The sequence below is a fragment of the Macrobrachium nipponense genome, chromosome 26, assembly GCF_015104395.2.
Source record: "Macrobrachium nipponense isolate FS-2020 chromosome 26, ASM1510439v2, whole genome shotgun sequence".
NCBI classification, from domain to species: domain Eukaryota; kingdom Metazoa; phylum Arthropoda; class Malacostraca; order Decapoda; family Palaemonidae; genus Macrobrachium; species Macrobrachium nipponense.
In genome coordinates, this window is record NC_087215.1 from 507,533 (window position 1) to 526,208 (window position 18,676).

The following is an 18,676-nucleotide window of genomic DNA, read 5'->3' on the forward strand; positions in this document are numbered from 1 at the left end:
GAATAGCGTTGAATACGGAGCTGGTTCTTAACGAATAATTGGAGGAAGAACACATGGAATGGAATGAAATATAAGATTTAGGCCAAAAGGCCAGCCGCTAGGGCTTATGAGGTCATTCAGCGCTGACAGGGAAATTGAGAATAAAAAGTTTGAAAGGTTTATGAAAAATTTGCAAGGAGAGGGTGGGAAAGTAAGATGGCAGAAAGAGAATATAAACGGAAGTGCAGTAAAGCGAATGGAAGGTGTCGCAGCTTGGGGCCAAAGCACTTTGCAAAGAAGCATAAGTAATGCCTACAGTGCACCATCTAAGAATTGATGGTACGAGGCAAATAATGTAGGAAAAGGTTATGTTCTGATATAGCCGATCAAAAAATATGTACTTTATTCTTTTGAATGACCATCCAGTGAAAGTCAGTTTTATCTGTCGCGTATCTAAGAGCATTCTGCGCTTTGTAGAAGATAATGGTATGCTTTTTTCTCATTTTCTATAGCCTTCCATTTTCCAAAAGGCTGTGCTGCAACACACCTTTCATTCCATTTACTGTACCTCCGTTCATATTCTCTTTCTTCCATCTTACTTTCCAACCCCTCCTAATAATTGATTCATTGCGCAATCGTAGGTCCTAGCAATTGGCCTATGGCCTAAAGCTCTTATTCTATTCTATTGAAACATAGGCCGCATTAGGACACTGGCTCATTTCCAGTTAAACGAATATCTAAATAACTCATAAATTATTAACTGATATAACAAAGGAGTTTGAAGAAAAATAGCTCATCTTTCAAGAGATGACAAATACGTTATCCTCAGAACAAATTTTTTTCAGGCGGTTGGGGCATCTTTTGCCCGTCATTGAACGTTTTAGTGACTTTATTGGCGCTGATGGCCGTGGGATAAGAGCGAGTCCCTTGATCTAGGAATTGGCATAACTCTCTCTCTCTCTCTCTCTCTCTCTCTCTCTCTCTCTCTCTCTCTCAATTGTATGTGCGATTCCGCAGCGATCATTAAATGAATCCTCGTCATCGGCCTTTGCTGGTAAATCGCGTCTTGTGGCTTAATATTTCATGATCCACTTCAGTGTGCGGGAGAGATCGCTTCGCCTCAGGTTGCTTAGAATATGTTGCGCGTGCGCGAGAGCGTCCTTATGGCGTGTGCGATTTCTGTTGAAGAGCTGGATTATAAGAGAGTATCCGTGTAAATTGGGAGATTTATTTACTCTCTCTCTCTCTCTCTCTCTCTCTCTCTCTCCTTCCAGAATTCCCCGTGCATTGAAGCTTTGTTTTCTTATATGCTAAGAGGATTCAGAGCAAAACGGTGAATCGGTTTTGTAACTCCTCTCTCTCTCTCTCTCTCTCTCTCTCTCTCTCAAATTCCTCGTCCCATGGGAACCAACTCTTCCTGCTTCCCCCCACCCCCCTCTTCCCCCTTCCAATCATCATCCGTCTCCTCCTCATCTTCATCCCCCTTCTTCCCTTCCCCCTCTTCATCCCCCTTCTCCCTTCCCCCTCCCCCTCCCCCTCCCCTACCCCGCCCCTACCCCTACCCTTCCATCTGCTCTTCACTAATCAAATCTCACTGGACAGGGCAGCCCTGTGGAATTCACTGCTGCTGGCTCCTGCTGCTGCTGTTATCGTGTGATTGGTTGAGTTTATTTATTTATATTTTTTTTTTTGGTTGACTGAAGAACATTTAGGTTTTTTTCATTTTTTGGTTGAAGGAAAAATTCTCTTTTCTTTGGGTGGATGGTTATGTTATGATAATTGTTGTTGTTTTTATTATTTTATATTATTATTACTGCTGTTGTTTCTGCTGTTATCATAATATGTGATTGGTTGAGTTTTTTTTGGGGGGTGTGTGTTAAAGGAATAATGTTCAGGCTTTTTAATTTTTTGGTTGAAGGAAAAATTCACTTTTCTTTGGGTGGATGGTTAGGTGTAATAATTGTTGTTGTTTCTTATTGATATAAAATATTGCTGTTGTTTCTTATTGATATAAAAATATTGCTGTTGTTTCTGTTATTATCATAATATGTGAAATTGGTTTTGAGGTATTTTTCTTATTTGTTTATTATTTTATATAATATATTGCTGATGTTTCTGCTGTTATGTGATTGGTTGAGCTTTATATATATTATATATATATATATTAATATATATATATATCTATATATATATATATATATATATATTACTATAATTATAAAATACTTCTTTGGGTGGGAGTTAGTTGGGTTGTATTTGTCAGTGTTGTTAATTATTTTTATAATATTTGTTGTGACTGGAGTTAGGTCAGATATAACTGGGTGATTGGTTGAGTTTTTTAATTTATTTTTATTGATTTATTTTTTTAAAATAAAAATTGGACTTCTTTTATTAAAGGTAGTTGGGTTGTTATTGTCGTTTATAGATATTAAGACCTTGAGGTTACGTCTTTGATATCCTGGTGTCATGTGATTGGTTGGTTGTTTCGGGTTAAGATAATTTTTTTACAATTAAGTACGCATCTTTTCATTGGCAATTATATCTTTATGTCACTTACGAGTGTTTATATTACATATTTCTGTTTTGAAGTAAAATTTAAGTAATTCTATCTTTTGACGTGTAGAAAAGTGCTCTCAAATCTTGTATAGGCATTTGAACTCTCTCTCTCTCTCTCTCTCTCTCTCTCTCTCTCTCTCTCTCTCTCTCTCTCTTTCAATACATGGCTGATTTACAGACTGTCTAGTGCCTTGACTTCATCTGATTAGAAACACTTTTTCTGGTTTTTTCCGGTTATTTCATTGTGTTTGTTTACGTATTGCATACGTAATGTGTAGTAATGCACACTGAAGGCTCATATCAACAACAAGAAATGGTAATTTTTAGATATTCATCAAGTTGTATCTTCACATTTTTGTCAAAAAGTTCATCACTCAGCAATAAAAAGTAAGCTCACAATATATTATCTCGGTGTCAATTAATTGATGGCTACTCATTTTCAAGTAAGTTTACATTATATTATCTCATGCCCATTAATTAATTGATTTCCGTCGACTTGCATCACAGCAACAATAGCTACCATACTGCTGTTAATATTAATTTAATAACTCTGTACCTAAGGAGTGAAGGTCCAGTACTAATTAGTTTCTCTCTCTCTCCTTTCCTCCAGGTGTGATGGTAACCTCTTGAGGAACAGTCAGCTGCCACCCTCCCCCGGAAGGCTTTGAGAGAGTGTGGGCGGGCAGGCACGATGTGGGGCATAGGCGCGGTGTGGGTGGTGGCATTGGCGGTGGTCATTGGGTGGACGCCCAACGCCCACTCCCTAACTGGTCCCGATGTTTGCAGCAAGCAGGAAACGTAAGTCGGGTTCGAGTTCACTTTCTGTACTGGGGGATTTTCTCGATTTGACAACGATTAAAATTTCTTCTTAGTACTGGACGGTGGAATTCTCTCCCTGCATTTGTTTTCCCAGTTCAGATATCTCCAGTGGCAGTTTAGTCCCATCACCTTTTATTAAGAGTTATGTGACTGCTTTCTTAAGGAATTATGTTTTTTTTTTAATGAGTAGGCCTATGCTCCTTTTAGCTTCGCCAGATTATTAATGGAAAAACACTGAAGTTGTGACGTGTAAGAACTTTTCTCCATTGCAAGTCCCTTTCTCTATCCCATTTTGCAAGTCTTGCACTCATTACCAATTTTCTGAAATGCAGACTTTTTAAAAATTGTTATATAGTCATTTTTATTCTAAAAATAACCATAAATTTTGTTAATGCACCATTATGGAGGTTGCCATGTGTGCCTATTTTAGTGCACAAAGATATGAATTTTTTCCAATTCCTTTAAGGAGACCGTTGGTGCAAATTTAGTATTTCCATCAGTTCATTATAATTTCATCTTTAGGTATTGTTGTGTAAATTGAAAGAATACGTACTATAAGGTGTAAAGTAATAAATATTTAGGCCTGTAAGATTTGTGCTCATATCAGTTATCTGTGCCTCCTGTAATTCATTTTTTCTTTCCAGGTACACCAGTTTAGTCAACGTATCTTATACCAAAGCATACCGGGTTCGAACGTATACATACTGCTTTAGCATTCCGCCCAAATGCTCCAAGTATAAGATTGCTTACAAGACTTCTTTCAAGACACAGGTAACATACTGTATATACAGTGTTAATGTCCTATTAGTGTATTTGTAACTTTATATAAATACATTGCTTTAATTGTTGTCCTGTTTGTTATTCTAAACTAGTACTGGACTTATATATTGTAAAATTTTAAAATGGCAACATTGATTGAAATAAGATTTCATCACAATCCCACTGCATACGTACTTATATTTAACCTGCCCACATATGTACTACTTTGCTGTTGTTGTTCTTGCTACTGCTGTACTTGTTTGGGGATAGGAAAGGTCTGAAAAAAGGAGTTTTGCGTTGAGTTAAAGATACAGGAATTTTAGGATAGGATATTTATGATTTAATTTATTAGAATGAAAATATAAAAATGGATAATGTACATATTAAACAATACAGAAAAAGTATATCTATTAAGATGTATCATCTTTTTTTAATTTTTGTTGGTGAAACAACAGGCTATCTGTCCGTAGATTTTAGCTTGTTTTAATTTGTTTAATGTACTGAATTTAGAGGCTATATTTCTGTTCAATTATTTTGTGTTTCCACTTATAACTGAGATTGTATGAACGTGTTTAATTTGTGTCCTTTTTATTTGATCTTTGTTGTTAGTATGAGTAGAACTAATTACTATGGGTATTAATCATGAAGACCTTTTCACATTAAGTTAGGAATATAATGTTTGCAACTTATTCGTCAGTGGAAAATCTTGCACGCATCTCAAATAGTTGGAAGTCGGTTCACGCCTTGTTTTCTCCGTTATTAAGCATTTCCACAGGTTATGTGTAGAGAAGAAATTTTTTTATGCATTTTACCCAAGAAAAATATGAATTACAGTGTGGGAGGTAGCTAGAATCTTCCAAAAAATAACCCAGAAAAAAAATGAACAGGTACAGGAAATAAACACGGTACAAGTGGCTAAGTTGATAGCCTCAGTTAGCCTAGGCAAATGTAGGTATCCGCTCAAAGTGAAGTTTTTTTTTTTTTTCTGAAAGAGAACTAATACCTAAATACATACTAACCTTCATTATGTATCTTCAAGTTTTCTTTCTTATTTTGGATTAGTATGTGAATTTCATATTGCAAAGTGATGTACGTATTTATTATAATTGTACCCTGTATTAGTGACATCAGTGCAATTCACAGCGCACTGTAGGCTGTAGGCATTACTTTAGGTTCTTTGCCGCGTCCCTTCAGCCCCCCGCTGCAACCTCTTTCATTCCTTGCACTGTACCTCTGTCATATTCTCTTTCTTCCATCTTACTTTCCACCCTTTCCTAGCAATTATTTCAACGTTATTTTCAGCTCTGAATGATCTCATATGTCCCCGCACTTTCTGTTATATTTGTATTAAATAATCTCATGTTTCAGAGTCAAATGAAAACACGGACTGTAGATGTATGCTGCTCTGGTTACACTCGAGTCCGGCCGAAGACCGATGCATACCAATATGCTCTCAGGACTGCATCCACGGTGTTTGTGTGAAGCCAGATGAATGTCGCTGCGAGGCTGGGTACTCTGGGCCTAGCTGTAATATAAGTAAGTAGGCCTAGAGGATGTTGTGATGCTCAAGATCATCTTATAGGGACGTTTTCATTCTGTTAGGTGATCAGTGAAAGAGGGAGAGAGAAAGTGTAGATGCTCTGTTGCAGCAGTACTGTAGCACAGTAATCATTATAGGGATAATTCTCTCTCTCTCTCTCTCTCTCTCTCTCTCTCTCTCTCTCTCTCTCTCTCTCTCCATGTTCCTTCAGGCACAACATGACTATTCTTTAATACTTGAACAGTTAATACAGAATATATATAGTTTACAATATGGGCTTCAGAATGTATTACTGTACATAATATATTCTTGGCATTCAGTTACCATAGGTTATGGTTTTACCTTGGAACAAGTATGTAAAACCATGTGCAGTAGTATATGAAAATATTCTATCCTTACATTACATTCTTTGAGATTCTTGTGTTGTGGGTTTTTATAATTATAATATTCTTAGAAGTTCTCCTGAGGTGTACCCTCTACAAGTTAGCGTCATAAACAGAATTTCTGAAGTATGAAGTTTCCACAGATCTAGTAAATGATTCTTGAAGTAGATTTTGTGTATTAAGAGATAATGGAATACTTGTGTAGAAAAATTTAGTTTTAAAGGGTTCAATAATTTTTCTGCTTATCAGTTCCTTTGATTTAATGCTGCTTCTTAATTCTACACTAATGTAATTTGCTTTGATATTTCAAATACTGTATGAATTTAAATGCAACGCACGTAATGCGACAAGCTATGATTTTATAACATAAATTAATTTGAAATGGTAATACTATTTGTAGCTAAATTGCTGGTCTTATGGTCACCAAGATTGCTGAGAGGAGATGAAAAAGAACACTGTCTTGTACTTTCTGTTCTAAGAGAGTCTTGATTCACAAGGAAATGGTCATTTTAAGTCTATGTTAATATTACACAGTTTATAACTGCTTGTTGGTTCTTTAAGTGTTTATCAAACACACTTTCTCATTTTACCTCAGGGTCTTTAGCCCCAAAACCACTACAAGAAATAGGATTACAATAGGATGACATTTCCTAGCACAGTATATACAATGAATAGAGAGATCCTTTTTGATGACGTACTCTGTCACCCTTTCAATATACATTTTCTTTTTTTTTTTGTACTTCATCATGTTATCACAGCCTGTTATTAATGACACTGGCTCTTGTCTGCTACCGAATAGGCACCGTGCTGGAGTTACGTAATGACAACAGCTCAGTTCACAATGCTCTGATCCCGTGCTCTGGTCCACTATGCTACGTTTGTGAGTAGCACCTGGCATTCTTCCACCACCCACCTGTCTCGCGTTATTATGCCATTTGCACACTTTCAGTATGTGGGAGTACAAAATTTGATTTCAAGAAACTAATATTCATTTATTGGAGTAGTAACTTGCTCTACATTGATACTGTTTAGGTTAGGGTTTAGTTATTCAATGAAGCTTATGAAAAGTAGTTACTGAAGTAGTATAGGGACTCTGCAGTGTAAGCTTTTTTAAACGCATTGGAAAAATAAATTACATTCATTAAGTTTCATCATAGTCAAACTTAGGTAGACAATGTATTGGTTAGAAGCTGGTTAGACTTCCCTTGTTCATTATATTGAATTACCTCTCCTCTATATAGGAACTTTCAAACTAAGGAATTATATCCGAAGAAAGTAGGAAGTAGGTAACTGTCGTAGCTTAAGTCAGAATTTTCTTGTGTTGGTTACACATGTTGAATTTGTTTAAAAGCTTGGTGTAGAATCAAGTGGGCGGTGGGAACTAGTCTAGCCCAGTTGTCATAGTTGAGGGTGAAGATATGAAATTACTTAAAGTTATGTAACTTGTCTTTCAGTGTTATTTGAAATTTGAGGCGTGGAATCTAGGCATTAACGTAGATATGTGTAATAGTTAATACAGTAGTTAAGTGTAGTACGTATGTATGTAGTACATAAAGGATAATGGTTCTTAGACTAAATAAATTATCATACAGTAATGTAGTTGAATTTATTTTACAGTTTCAAAGATTTATGAACAACATATAAGAAAGAACTTCACTGAAGAGAAAGCATTTTGCCTTCTTTCATATTGTAGTTTCACTTCTTGAAATCAAATACAGTACGAAATGAACCAAGATTACTGATATCAAAAACAATTGTGAGACTCAGATTTTTAAGGCATTCTTCTACCGTGCCATTCATTATTCGCTGTTTTACCCTCTCATCTGATGATATTGGTAGTCATTGGTTTAATTGTCAAGAAATATCCAAAATGCAAAGTTCAGTATTATCCCTCTGGTGAAGGTAGCTTCCCAAGTCGGCTCAGACTTGTTTCAAGTTCCAAATGGTGGGTGGAGGTGGTCAGAATTGGTGCTAGCGGTTAGAGTTTGGTGCTAGTGGATGTGGTTTCTAGGGTCTTGGAGAGGTACAGAAGCCACCTCGTGTCCACAGTCACGGTGGTTTTCTCTTGTGGTAAAGCTTTTAACAACTTGCAAATTATGGTAACTCTTTTTGAAGTTAACTACAACTAACCAAGCCTTTTTGGTTGTGGATGCGAGGGACTTTGGGCTCTGGTAAGAAGAAGAGATGAAGTGTTGCTTTGTCTTGAAGGTGCTCTGTGAACGAAATGTGGTTTTATTTTATTTTATTGACGAATGTAGCTATGCTTTACACCTTTTCACAAAGTTCCAGTTGTTTTATTTTTTCTTGCATTTAACCCTTTTGAAATCTTGCTTTTCAAAGCACATGTGGTGGCCAGTTGGAGATACAATGCTCTGATTATTATGATATGTAAAGTTCAGTGTTAACACTTTTCATTTTAAATTTCTTTCCCCCACATCGTTGACTTTGAATTCATATAATTTAAGCACGAGTGTAATAGGCTAAACTTATTTTAGCTTTTGGTTTAACCCAAGCCTTAAAATTAAAAGTTTAATTGTATTTGAATTAAATGAAAATATTCTAATGGAGTTTAAGATTTTGAATGCTAACTTTATTTAACTTTATGATTTTATTTAAGTTTATACAGCACATATGCTGTATATCAGGTATAGCCCCGAAAGCTATAGTAACAGTATTCACTGTCAATATACTGAACAAGCTATGTGTAAAGACATAATGTTAGTGGGAACTAAGGCTTAGTGTTCATGTTGATAACTGAATTATAACCTTAGATTACAATATGTTTAGGTGTCCAGCCAAAAGGAATTAAATAAATCAAAATTAAATTGACCAGTACGTATTGTACTAATTTAGTATTGTTATCTAGAGTTAGACCAGATTTTCAGTTTGCTTCAAAATGAAGCATCCAGGAAGCGTTTTATTCATATAGGCATCATCTCATTGATCACAGGGTGTAAAAGTTCATTCTACAAATGGAGTCTTCTGAAAGTATAAGTTGTTTTAGTATGATACATATACTATGCATATATTAAAAGGTAACAAAACACTACTCAGCCACAAGTACTGTATTTCACTTCCTGCTTCCAGATTTTATGAGTAAGGATGTTATTCAGATGAAAAGGCAGTTATTTTCATTCTCAAACATAATTCCTTTCTAAATATCAGTTCACCTTGCTTACAGAATACTAATTAATTGTATTTTCTTCTTATTCATTAAGTTCTTAGAAGAAATTTGTAAATACAGTGGACCTCCACGTTCGCGAACCAAGATTTGCAGATTTCTCTATGGACCATATCTACCCATTATTCGTGGGAAATTCGCATATTCGCGGTATTTTTCTATGAGAAATATCCACAAATTACTGTATTTTCATATCAATTTCATGATTACATGCAATTTTTGTGATAAAACTATTAAAAAAATAGGTATAAGTTTTATTAGTGGCTTTTTCTTGAGTTTGAACCAACAAAATTGGCAGTTTTAAGCATTTTTATAGGGGTTCTAAGTATTCGTGGAATCTAGCTATCCGCGGGGAGGTGGGTGTCTGGAACGCATCCCCCGTGAATAGGGGGCGTCCACTGTACATTCTATGCATAGCAGAATTTGAAATTACAGCATTTGTTTTGAAAAGAAACGACAATGTCATTAATCAATAAAAATATGATGTTAAAAGGAGATGTACCTATAAACATGAGAGACAGCAGAAGCTGACAAAAGGTACATCACTGTGGTTCAGATCTAAACATATGTTCCAGATAAACTCACTCATAAAGGGAGAAATATAAAAATACTACGTAGAATGAAGAATGTTAGTGGTCTTGCTGGTAGGCTTCATGAAGGACAAAGAAATTGTTTGAATATAGGTTACATATACGTAATGTCTAGTTATGTATTTGTTGATGTGGTTCACACTCTTCAGGGTGTATAATGTTGCTATACTCTTTAAATTCATTTTAGGAATTTTAAGCTATATTTTGATCCAAGATTTTTGGAATTTTCCCTATTTTCTATGATTCATTTACAATTTTTAGTAAGAGCACTGTATGATTTATGTTTAATCAAAGTAAAATATCTAACAGTACTTGATCCATTTATGACTGCAATGCCATGGAACAATCTATTGATTTGATGTACAGTAAAAAGTTGTACGTAATTTGTCAAGTTATGAGCTTTTATATTTGTTATGACCAAATTATTGATTTTCAAAAGGGCAAGTCAAGTTTTGCATTGGTTTTCTCCTCTGGCCAACACAATATGGTTTGCAAAGAGTTTATGAATTGTTATTTTTTTTGTAAGTCAGTGACTGGGTAAAAAGTATAATAATTTCTCCTTTTGTGTCACTTATTCTCTGTTCCTGTCTAACGTGAACTGACCCTATCCCTGTTTGTTTCCCTCGGCACACAGAAATGAGGGGTAAGTCATAGACGGCGCATAAGTCGCCAAGTCATAATAGAAATACATTTGTACAGTGGCTGACGCGCATTTAGCCGTGGAGAGCTTTGCTGATATGCTTTACAGTCACATTTTTAAGATTTTCTCAGTGTCTTTAAGTGTCGCTCATTGTTCTTAAAAAATCAGTTTCAATCCTAAACATTGAACGTTTTACTCTTTTCAATTATGCTGTATACGCTGCATCTACGTAGCTTATTATTTTTTTTTTTAGTAAATGTGTGTGTGATCATTTATCCAGCCTTCTCTTGAGCTTGTGTAAATTAATGGATTCCATTCTTTTAAATGTGACTTGAAATGTTTTGTTGTTGCGCTGCATCCAAAATGCTTCGGTTCTCTCGGGTTGACATTTTAGGTTTTAAGTGTTTGGGAAAGTGTCAAATAGTGTTGCTTAGATAAACACCACCACTGTTTTTGTGATCGTATAGTTTTTCATACTTTTGCATCCAAATTCTAAATAGAAAGGAGAGTAGACTGTATTTTTTTTATTCTTGATGATGTTTTTACTGTTAACATTTCATAGTTTTAAGGCCATAAGTTGTAGCTGGAATTTGCATGCTCTTAGTATTAAAGAATAAAAAAAAATTGTAGAACTGTATTCTAATACATTAATAAGAAATACGATACAACTGTACTTGATACCGTACAGCAGATCTAAAACAAAGTAATCATGTGAACTTTAAAGATTGCCGTCAAGTTCATAATTGACACGGTTATTTTTCTAAGCATATCACTTAATAGCTCTTTATCACCTTCCCTTGGTGATAGTTTAAATAATGACACTATTTCAGTTGTAAAGCTGATCATTTGCAGATTTTAAGCCTTCTGAACATGTGTTACGTAAAGAATGTGTTTAAGTAATTACTAAATTCTTATGACAAAAGTATTTGCATCAAAGCCAAGTATAACATTTCAGGATCTTTGATTCAATCTGTTTATTAATTTGCATGAATGAAAATTACTTGTAACTAAGAATGGCAAGATTAACCTCTCGACTTAATAAAATTGAGATTGTAAAATCATGTACCATATTTCTCTTAAACTGTTTTAATTACCAGTACCTCTTTCACTAATGTTAATTGATAAATAACACGGTTGAGGCTAAGTATTGAGCCAGTAACTTCAGGATAACATACCTTTTAAGTTCTGGTGTGGAAAAATCTTTAAACATTTAAAGTTCTTTAAATATTTCTGAATAACTGAATTTATATACGTATATGGTAAAGATGAAACTTGAGACAAAGTAAATGGTCAGAGCTACAACTCAATTTCACTCGTAGATGGAAAGCTATGAACTGAATGTTTCCACGGCCCATAACAATTGATAGTTTTTTCGTAGGCAAATTGACTTGTCATTACTTGCATCTTCTGTTTATGTATTTTTTTACTTTGACAGATCTGGCTTTAAGTTTTCTTGAAGAGAGTTTTGAAGTCTGGGTTGTTTTGTACTCAGTAAATGTATTTTATTAAACTGTACTGTCACAAGAAATTAAATTGTAAAGTGTTTGTTTTGTGGAAGGCAAATTCTTCAAGCTATAGTTGCAGCTGAGTGTCTGTGTGCATAACTAATAGGTCACTTCTTTTTTCACTGTCATTTTATAATGCTGAACTTATTTGTTTGGTATGCCAGTTTTATTGGATGATTATTGAAGTACATTTGGATATTTACTGGTAAAGGAGTGGATGAATGGTGTGTTTTACTAGAGTATATGAAGATAAATACTATTGCACTTCATACAGGGAGCATTTGGAGAGTGGAACGTTAACTAGGGTAATCTTATAATTGTTGTGTTATTTCTGTGTTCAGTTTTTGTTTATTTGGATACTAATACCATTTGCTTTGTTTAGAGGGTGTTAGTTAAGTTAGCCATATTCTCATTTTATGTCATAATTTTTAATAACAGGGTTAAGGCTTTGAAGGATAAGTATTTTTCTTGTGCAATTTCTGTGTCAATTTAAGCTGTAGAGATTTTTTTTCATGAAGCAAAAAAAATAATAATAATAATATGTACAGTATTCAGTGTTACATGTTTTGTATGACTGAGATCAAGTCACTTTCCAGGTATATGGTCTCTGTTAGTCTTAATTGGGTGAACAGATCACATAGAATAACTGCATCTGTTTCTGCTATCAAGTAAATAAAATGCTTTCATTTTTTTTTTTTTTTTGGCCTGAGAGTAAACAGATATTTCAAATGGGGAAATGTGTTCTTGCATGGGAAATTAATAAAAGACATAAGAAAATTTGACACATGTATTTTTTCTAATGTAGTCACGGTTTTGTCCTCAGGAAAGGACATATACACACTTCAGTATTGTATGCAAGTCTTTTAAGTTATCATTTCCATTATGTAGAGTCAGTATATTTTCACTTTGAAGTTTTATGTACTTGGTATTTTGCTTTATATTTTTAGACCATACATACAGTGATGTGCTCATTAGTGTACTAATTACAGCATGCCCTGAGGGGAAATGGGGAATGGGCTGTGTCCACGACTGTCCCTGTTTACACGAAGGGAAATGTGACCCCCTTTATGGAAATTGTTCGTGCCACGCTGGATGGATTGGTCCATATTGTGAAGAGAAGTGCCAAGAGGGGTATTATGGAGTGGTAAGTGTTCCTAGTTTCATTGAGCATGGCTCTTCAACTCCTGTGTTTTGTGATTGTAGGCATCACTGGCCTTAAATTGTGAGCATTTTCTTTTCTATACCAAGAAATAGAATTTAGTTACTGCAAATGGAACATTAATGTTTAGAATGAAGTTTGACAATATTAAGTATTTGTCTATTAGCAAATATTTTAATATGTAAATAAAATTTTGATAATTTTGTATAATTTGATATTAATTTCACATGTGTAAATCTTCAAATTTTCATTTACATTTTGCATGGAAGTATTGTGAATTTTTAAATAGGAATTTTTTCAGTACCACAGTATTTTTCAAGAATTTTGATATTTTAATTGTGTAATAAGTAGTCTTTATAGAAAATGCTCTTTTAAATTATCCAAAGTTTGATCGATAATTTTGACAGGTGTACATATTTTGAAAAATTATTTGAGTGATGTTAATTCATAATTAATGTAATTCTTGGTGGAGAAATTATTGTAATTTTCTCTTATTCATCAGGACTGCAAGGACAGATGTCGATGTCAGAACAGCGGAACGTGTGACCATGTGTCGGGGGCTTGCCGTTGTCCTCCCGGCTGGACTGGACCCCTTTGTGAAAAGTCTTGCCCTGAGGGAACCCATGGTACTGCTTGTAGTAATAAGTGCCAGTGTCAGAATGGTGGGCACTGTGATCCTGTCACTGGAAAATGCCAGTGCCCCTCAGGCTGGACGGTAAGTTCATAGTGCTCTCATATATCCCTAAGGACATAGTACTACTAATATTCAACTGTCAAGTTGCTCACTTTTCTCTAGATCATTGAGTTGAATCCTTGATGCTTGCTGAGACTCTAGTCTTTCATTTAAGAGTATTATTATTATTATTATTGTCATGATTTATTTATCAGAAGTCTACAGATTTAAAAGTATTATAGTACCATCCTTTATCATGTAGATCTTAATTGACTCTCATATGTGATGTTTGATCCTCCTTGTCATCCTAATACCTGTGCATTTTATGTCCATAGGGAGATGTTTGTGCAAACCCCTGCCCACAGTCTACATGGGGTCACAATTGTTCAGAGCTCTGCGATTGTTACAATTCTGCCACCTGTGACCACATTACAGGCCGTTGCAAGTGTCCTTCAGGGTACATTGGTAACAAGGTAATATACGTAATTAAATTGTGGTCGTATTTTTTGTGATATTTATATATATTTGTGAGATAGTTTGATATGTCATCTTTTTATGAAGCATTAAAAATTTTAATGTATGAGTTTTCTTTATTAACATTTTGAATGATTTCACTTTCAGTGTCAAGAAGAATGTCCGTTAGGTACGTACGGTGTAAACTGCACTGAAACTTGCAACTGCCGTAATGGAGCCACATGTTCACACATCAGTGGCAGGTGCTTTTGCAAAGAGGGATGGCTTGGAGCAGACTGTTCAATGCCAGCCTGTCCACCAAATCAGTTTGGTCCTGGCTGTTCTCAAATATGCTCTTGTGAAAAAGATAACACTGAACGGTAAGTTATTGTTTTGTACGGTCTTGAAGCGGTAAATTAGAGAGGGCTTTTTCATTTCTGTATAATTCTTTTTTCTTAAAGAGAATTTTTTTGTAAATTACTCCTGACTAATGTGGTGAATTATTTGTGCGTTAAGGACCCAAGTAGTAATAATTTCCACGATTCTAAGAATGCATATTTATTTTGATAGGTGTCACCCGTGGACGGGGGAGTGTGAATGCAAGGCAGGTTGGGCTGGAGAAACCTGCACACGAGCTTGTCCGTTCTATAAGTATGGTGAAAAGTGTGCTCAAAGCTGTAATTGTAAGAATGGAGCCTTTTGTGATCCCATTGATGGAAGCTGTATCTGTGCACCAGGTTTGTTTTTGTTTGAAGCAAGTGTTTTTGACAACATACTTTAGATTTTCAGTGTTGTTGCGTTCATTTTGAGGAAATACTTGTATGCATCGTTTTTCATTTTTAATCTCCCTCAGGATATACCGGAAAGCAGTGTGATAAACCGTGCCCAAAGAACAAGTATGGCCATGATTGCAAGCTTGATTGCCGTTGCAAGAATTCTATCGGCTGTTCACACGAGTCTGGAAAATGCATTTGTAAGCCAGGTATGTTACTTTTGTATTTAGTAGAAATTAGATCTTTAACTTACGTGATTAAAGTAAGACCAACCAAGTTGTTATTAATCCTGGTCTGCTGTTTCAATTTACTGATTAAAAGAAATTGGAGAGTATGTCAGAAATATTGGAATTGCATCAAATTGTAGATCTCATTAGAGAAAGCAAAGGAAATTCCAATATAATTTATAACACTGGATAGTCAGTACCTGGTGTACAATTTGGTTATACATACTATATATTATGGTGGGTTTCCGTTAAAATGGGAAGCAGCTTGATAATGCAGTAGATAGCTAATATAATGTACTTCTTAAGTGTGGATGTTAAGAGTTAGATATTAATCAGCGTCTACATTACAATATATCTGATGAAATTTTTGAGGATAATGTTACAGTATAAACCATTCCTTATTTGTTTGCTTTCTTGGAAAGGTTATAGTGGTTGATGTTTAGTCTACTCTTCTAGGGCTAAAGTAAGTTTTTATTAACTAGAATTTACAGGAAATTAGATTTTGTTCTGCGGCATAAGACATTTTGAGCAGGATTTACAAGAACAGCACAGTTTATTCATTTACAATGTTGATTATACCGAGAGGTAAGTTGTTGTTGTTGAGTATAATTAGGTAATAATTGCTATGTATTAATTTTAGACATCTGATTTTAAAAAACCTTTGTAGCCCAGGCATGAAAATTATAAAAATAGTGGTAGACATGTTTCTCATAGGAAGAATGGTTACACAATAAAGGAAGACAGAAGTAGGAAGAGATTCCAAAGTTTACCAATTTCTAGAGTGATATCGGATGAGTGGAATTATTGTATTGTGAGGGCTCCTGAGAACAAGAGGCCTTTTCCCATGGTTCTTAATGGAATGGCAGCTATAATACAAGAGAGGGATGCCACCTAGAACTATGAAGAATTAGGAAAGAGATGAGATATGAGGAGGATCATTGATCGTTTAAATTGTCCTAGATTTAGGCCTTTGAGGAGGGAGAGAACAGCTTCGCAAAGTAGAGCAGCTTCCAAGCCGTAGTTTCTAATTTGGGAAGTTTTTGCACAATTTCATTACAGTTATTTGAGACCCCAGAGTCACATTTTGAGATCTGTATGATTCACCTAAGGATGTGATAAATAGGAAATGAAAATTGGAGAAGGGTAAAGCTAAAGAAAGTAGACTGCGGGGTCAGATGATATAAAGAGGTAAAAATTTAACATTTACATAGTGCCTGATGTTATCGTGTCAGTCACAGTATTGTATGTTTCATGTAGCAAAAAAAATCAAGTTTCTTTCTTCATTCTTAAATTTAGCATTCTCCAAATGTTATTTGAACTATGTAATTGATAATTTGGGACCTTACCAAGGCCTGTTAGTAATTAATCTCCAACGAATGGTTCATGTGGCATTAAATTAGTACATACTATAAAACATTGTTTTGTGGTTAACAGTTAAATTGATATGCAGTACTACTATCTTTTAATTTGATTTTGGGACAGGATGGGAAGGTCAGCAGTGCCTACGTACTTGCCCCATTGGCCGATACGGGGGCAACTGCACTCAGGATTGTGACTGTCAGAATTATGGATCTTGTGATCCAATATCGGGTAAATGCACCTGTGGTCCAGGTCACGTGGGAGAGAAGTGCGAGAGAACGTGTGATCAAGGCGTTCATGGAACGGGATGTAACAACTTCTGTGCCTGTGTGGGACCCAATGTTGAAGGTTGTGATCCAGTATCAGGGAAGTGTAATTGCAAACCAGGCTTTAGAGGTAAGTGCTTTTGGTTTTGATTTTGATATTTGTGTTTTAGATTAAAATAGGCTATTATGTACTATATACGTACTGTACAGTAATTCCTTGAATAGTTAATATCTGTAAGGAAGTTTAATTTCAGATTGACACATTAACAGTGGTCAGTGAAAGTATAAAAGTTTTTTTTTCTCCATTTAAACATAGGTGTCAGTTGTGAATCTAAATGTCCCCGTGGATTTTATGGCGACTCTTGCATGAAGAAATGCGATTGTAAAAATGAAGGGTCTTGTCAACCCCGCACTGGCAAATGTATATGTGAACGTGGATGGCATGGAGCAGATTGCAATACACCGTGTCAGGACGGTAAATATGGAGTTAATTGTAACCAAGAGTGTCCACCTTGTGTACATGGTAAGTAAATTATCTCCTAAGTACAGGCAGCCCCCGGTTATCGGCAGGGGTTCCATTCTCGGCGGGGTGCTGACAAGCAAACATCGCCATTAACCAAAACTCAGTGATTTATGGTGCTTATGGCGCCAAGTTTCAGTTAATTATGCCAATATACTGGTTAATGGCACCTCTGTTAGGTGTTATGGCGCCATAACTCTATTATCAGCACCTTATGGCGCTGATAACCGAAACTTGGCCTGTTATGGCACAATAAACTGGTGATTTTATGGGGCTAGACAAGCGCCATAAAACCGGATCGCCATTAACCAAGTCCGCCATTAACCAGGGACTGCCTGTATTGCTTTTACTTGAAACATGTTTTATAGTCTGCTGTAGATTACTATATTATAAGAGTTGATTCTTGAAGTTGTTTCAGATTTACTGTAAACAAGTTGTGGGTTTATCCTTTGTTTTGATAATTGTGATTGGACTATTTTTTTTTAGGTAATGGTACATGTCACCCACAATTGGGTTCTTGTATCTGTTCTGCTGGATGGCGAGGCGAGCGTTGTGACCGTACATGTGAACCTGGTGTCTGGGGTTTCAACTGTGCCAATGAATGTAAATGCAAAAATGGGGCAGAGTGCCATCCAGAGACAGGTAAACTTCTTTATGATGAGAATTATAGACATTTCACTTAAGATAGAGTATAAATGTAGGGCCTTAGAACCAGAGAGTCGTATATGCCACTTTTTAGAAAATTAGTAAATTGGCCTCAAAGTTTATCATTCATTACTCTGGTTCTAAGAAAGATATCGATTTAAACTTAGTTTCATATGAAAGCTATACTCTTTATAAGTTTTTGTGAAAATTTGAAAAAAATTGTTGGGTGCGCTTGCGCGCTAGCATTCAAAAATGTCTGCCAAACTCCCATTTTTTTTTTAATATTTGAGTCATAACAAGCACTTAAACCATAATTGAATGTGTTAAACGATAATAAAGTGTTATCATATTGTTGTAATAATGCTGATGATATTAATAAGAGTAATAGTAATAATACTGGTAATAATAATGATAATAATACTATTAATAATAATACTGATAAGTAATAATAGTGTGCTGAAAAGACGATACATTTTTGTGATAAGAAACCGAGAATTGCTAATGATAATAATGATAATAATAATAGTAATAATAATAAGTAATAAATAACAATGGGAATAATAATATAATAATAATAATAATAATGAATAATGATGATAATAATAGTAATAATAATAATGATGATAGTACAATAATATTAGTACTAATA

General features: G+C 35.0%; 1 protein-coding gene across 1 annotated transcript in view; it reads left to right on the top strand.

Moving 5' to 3' along the window:
• Nucleotides 1–3,145: 3,145 nt before the first annotated feature.
• Nucleotides 3,146–18,676, top strand: part of LOC135199945 (protein draper-like) — a 46,025-nt gene continuing 30,494 nt past the window's right edge. Inside the window, 14 exon segments of the mRNA XM_064228064.1 lie at nt 3,146–3,333; nt 3,999–4,125; nt 5,482–5,530; nt 5,533–5,649; nt 6,836–6,916; nt 12,942–13,096; nt 13,614–13,826; nt 14,120–14,257; nt 14,406–14,617; nt 14,808–14,974; nt 15,091–15,219; nt 16,720–16,992; nt 17,179–17,385; nt 17,869–18,024. Of these exon segments, the coding sequence (XP_064084134.1) occupies nt 3,227–3,333; nt 3,999–4,125; nt 5,482–5,530; nt 5,533–5,649; nt 6,836–6,916; nt 12,942–13,096; nt 13,614–13,826; nt 14,120–14,257; nt 14,406–14,617; nt 14,808–14,974; nt 15,091–15,219; nt 16,720–16,992; nt 17,179–17,385; nt 17,869–18,024 (2,131 nt within the window). The 5' untranslated portion in view covers nt 3,146–3,226.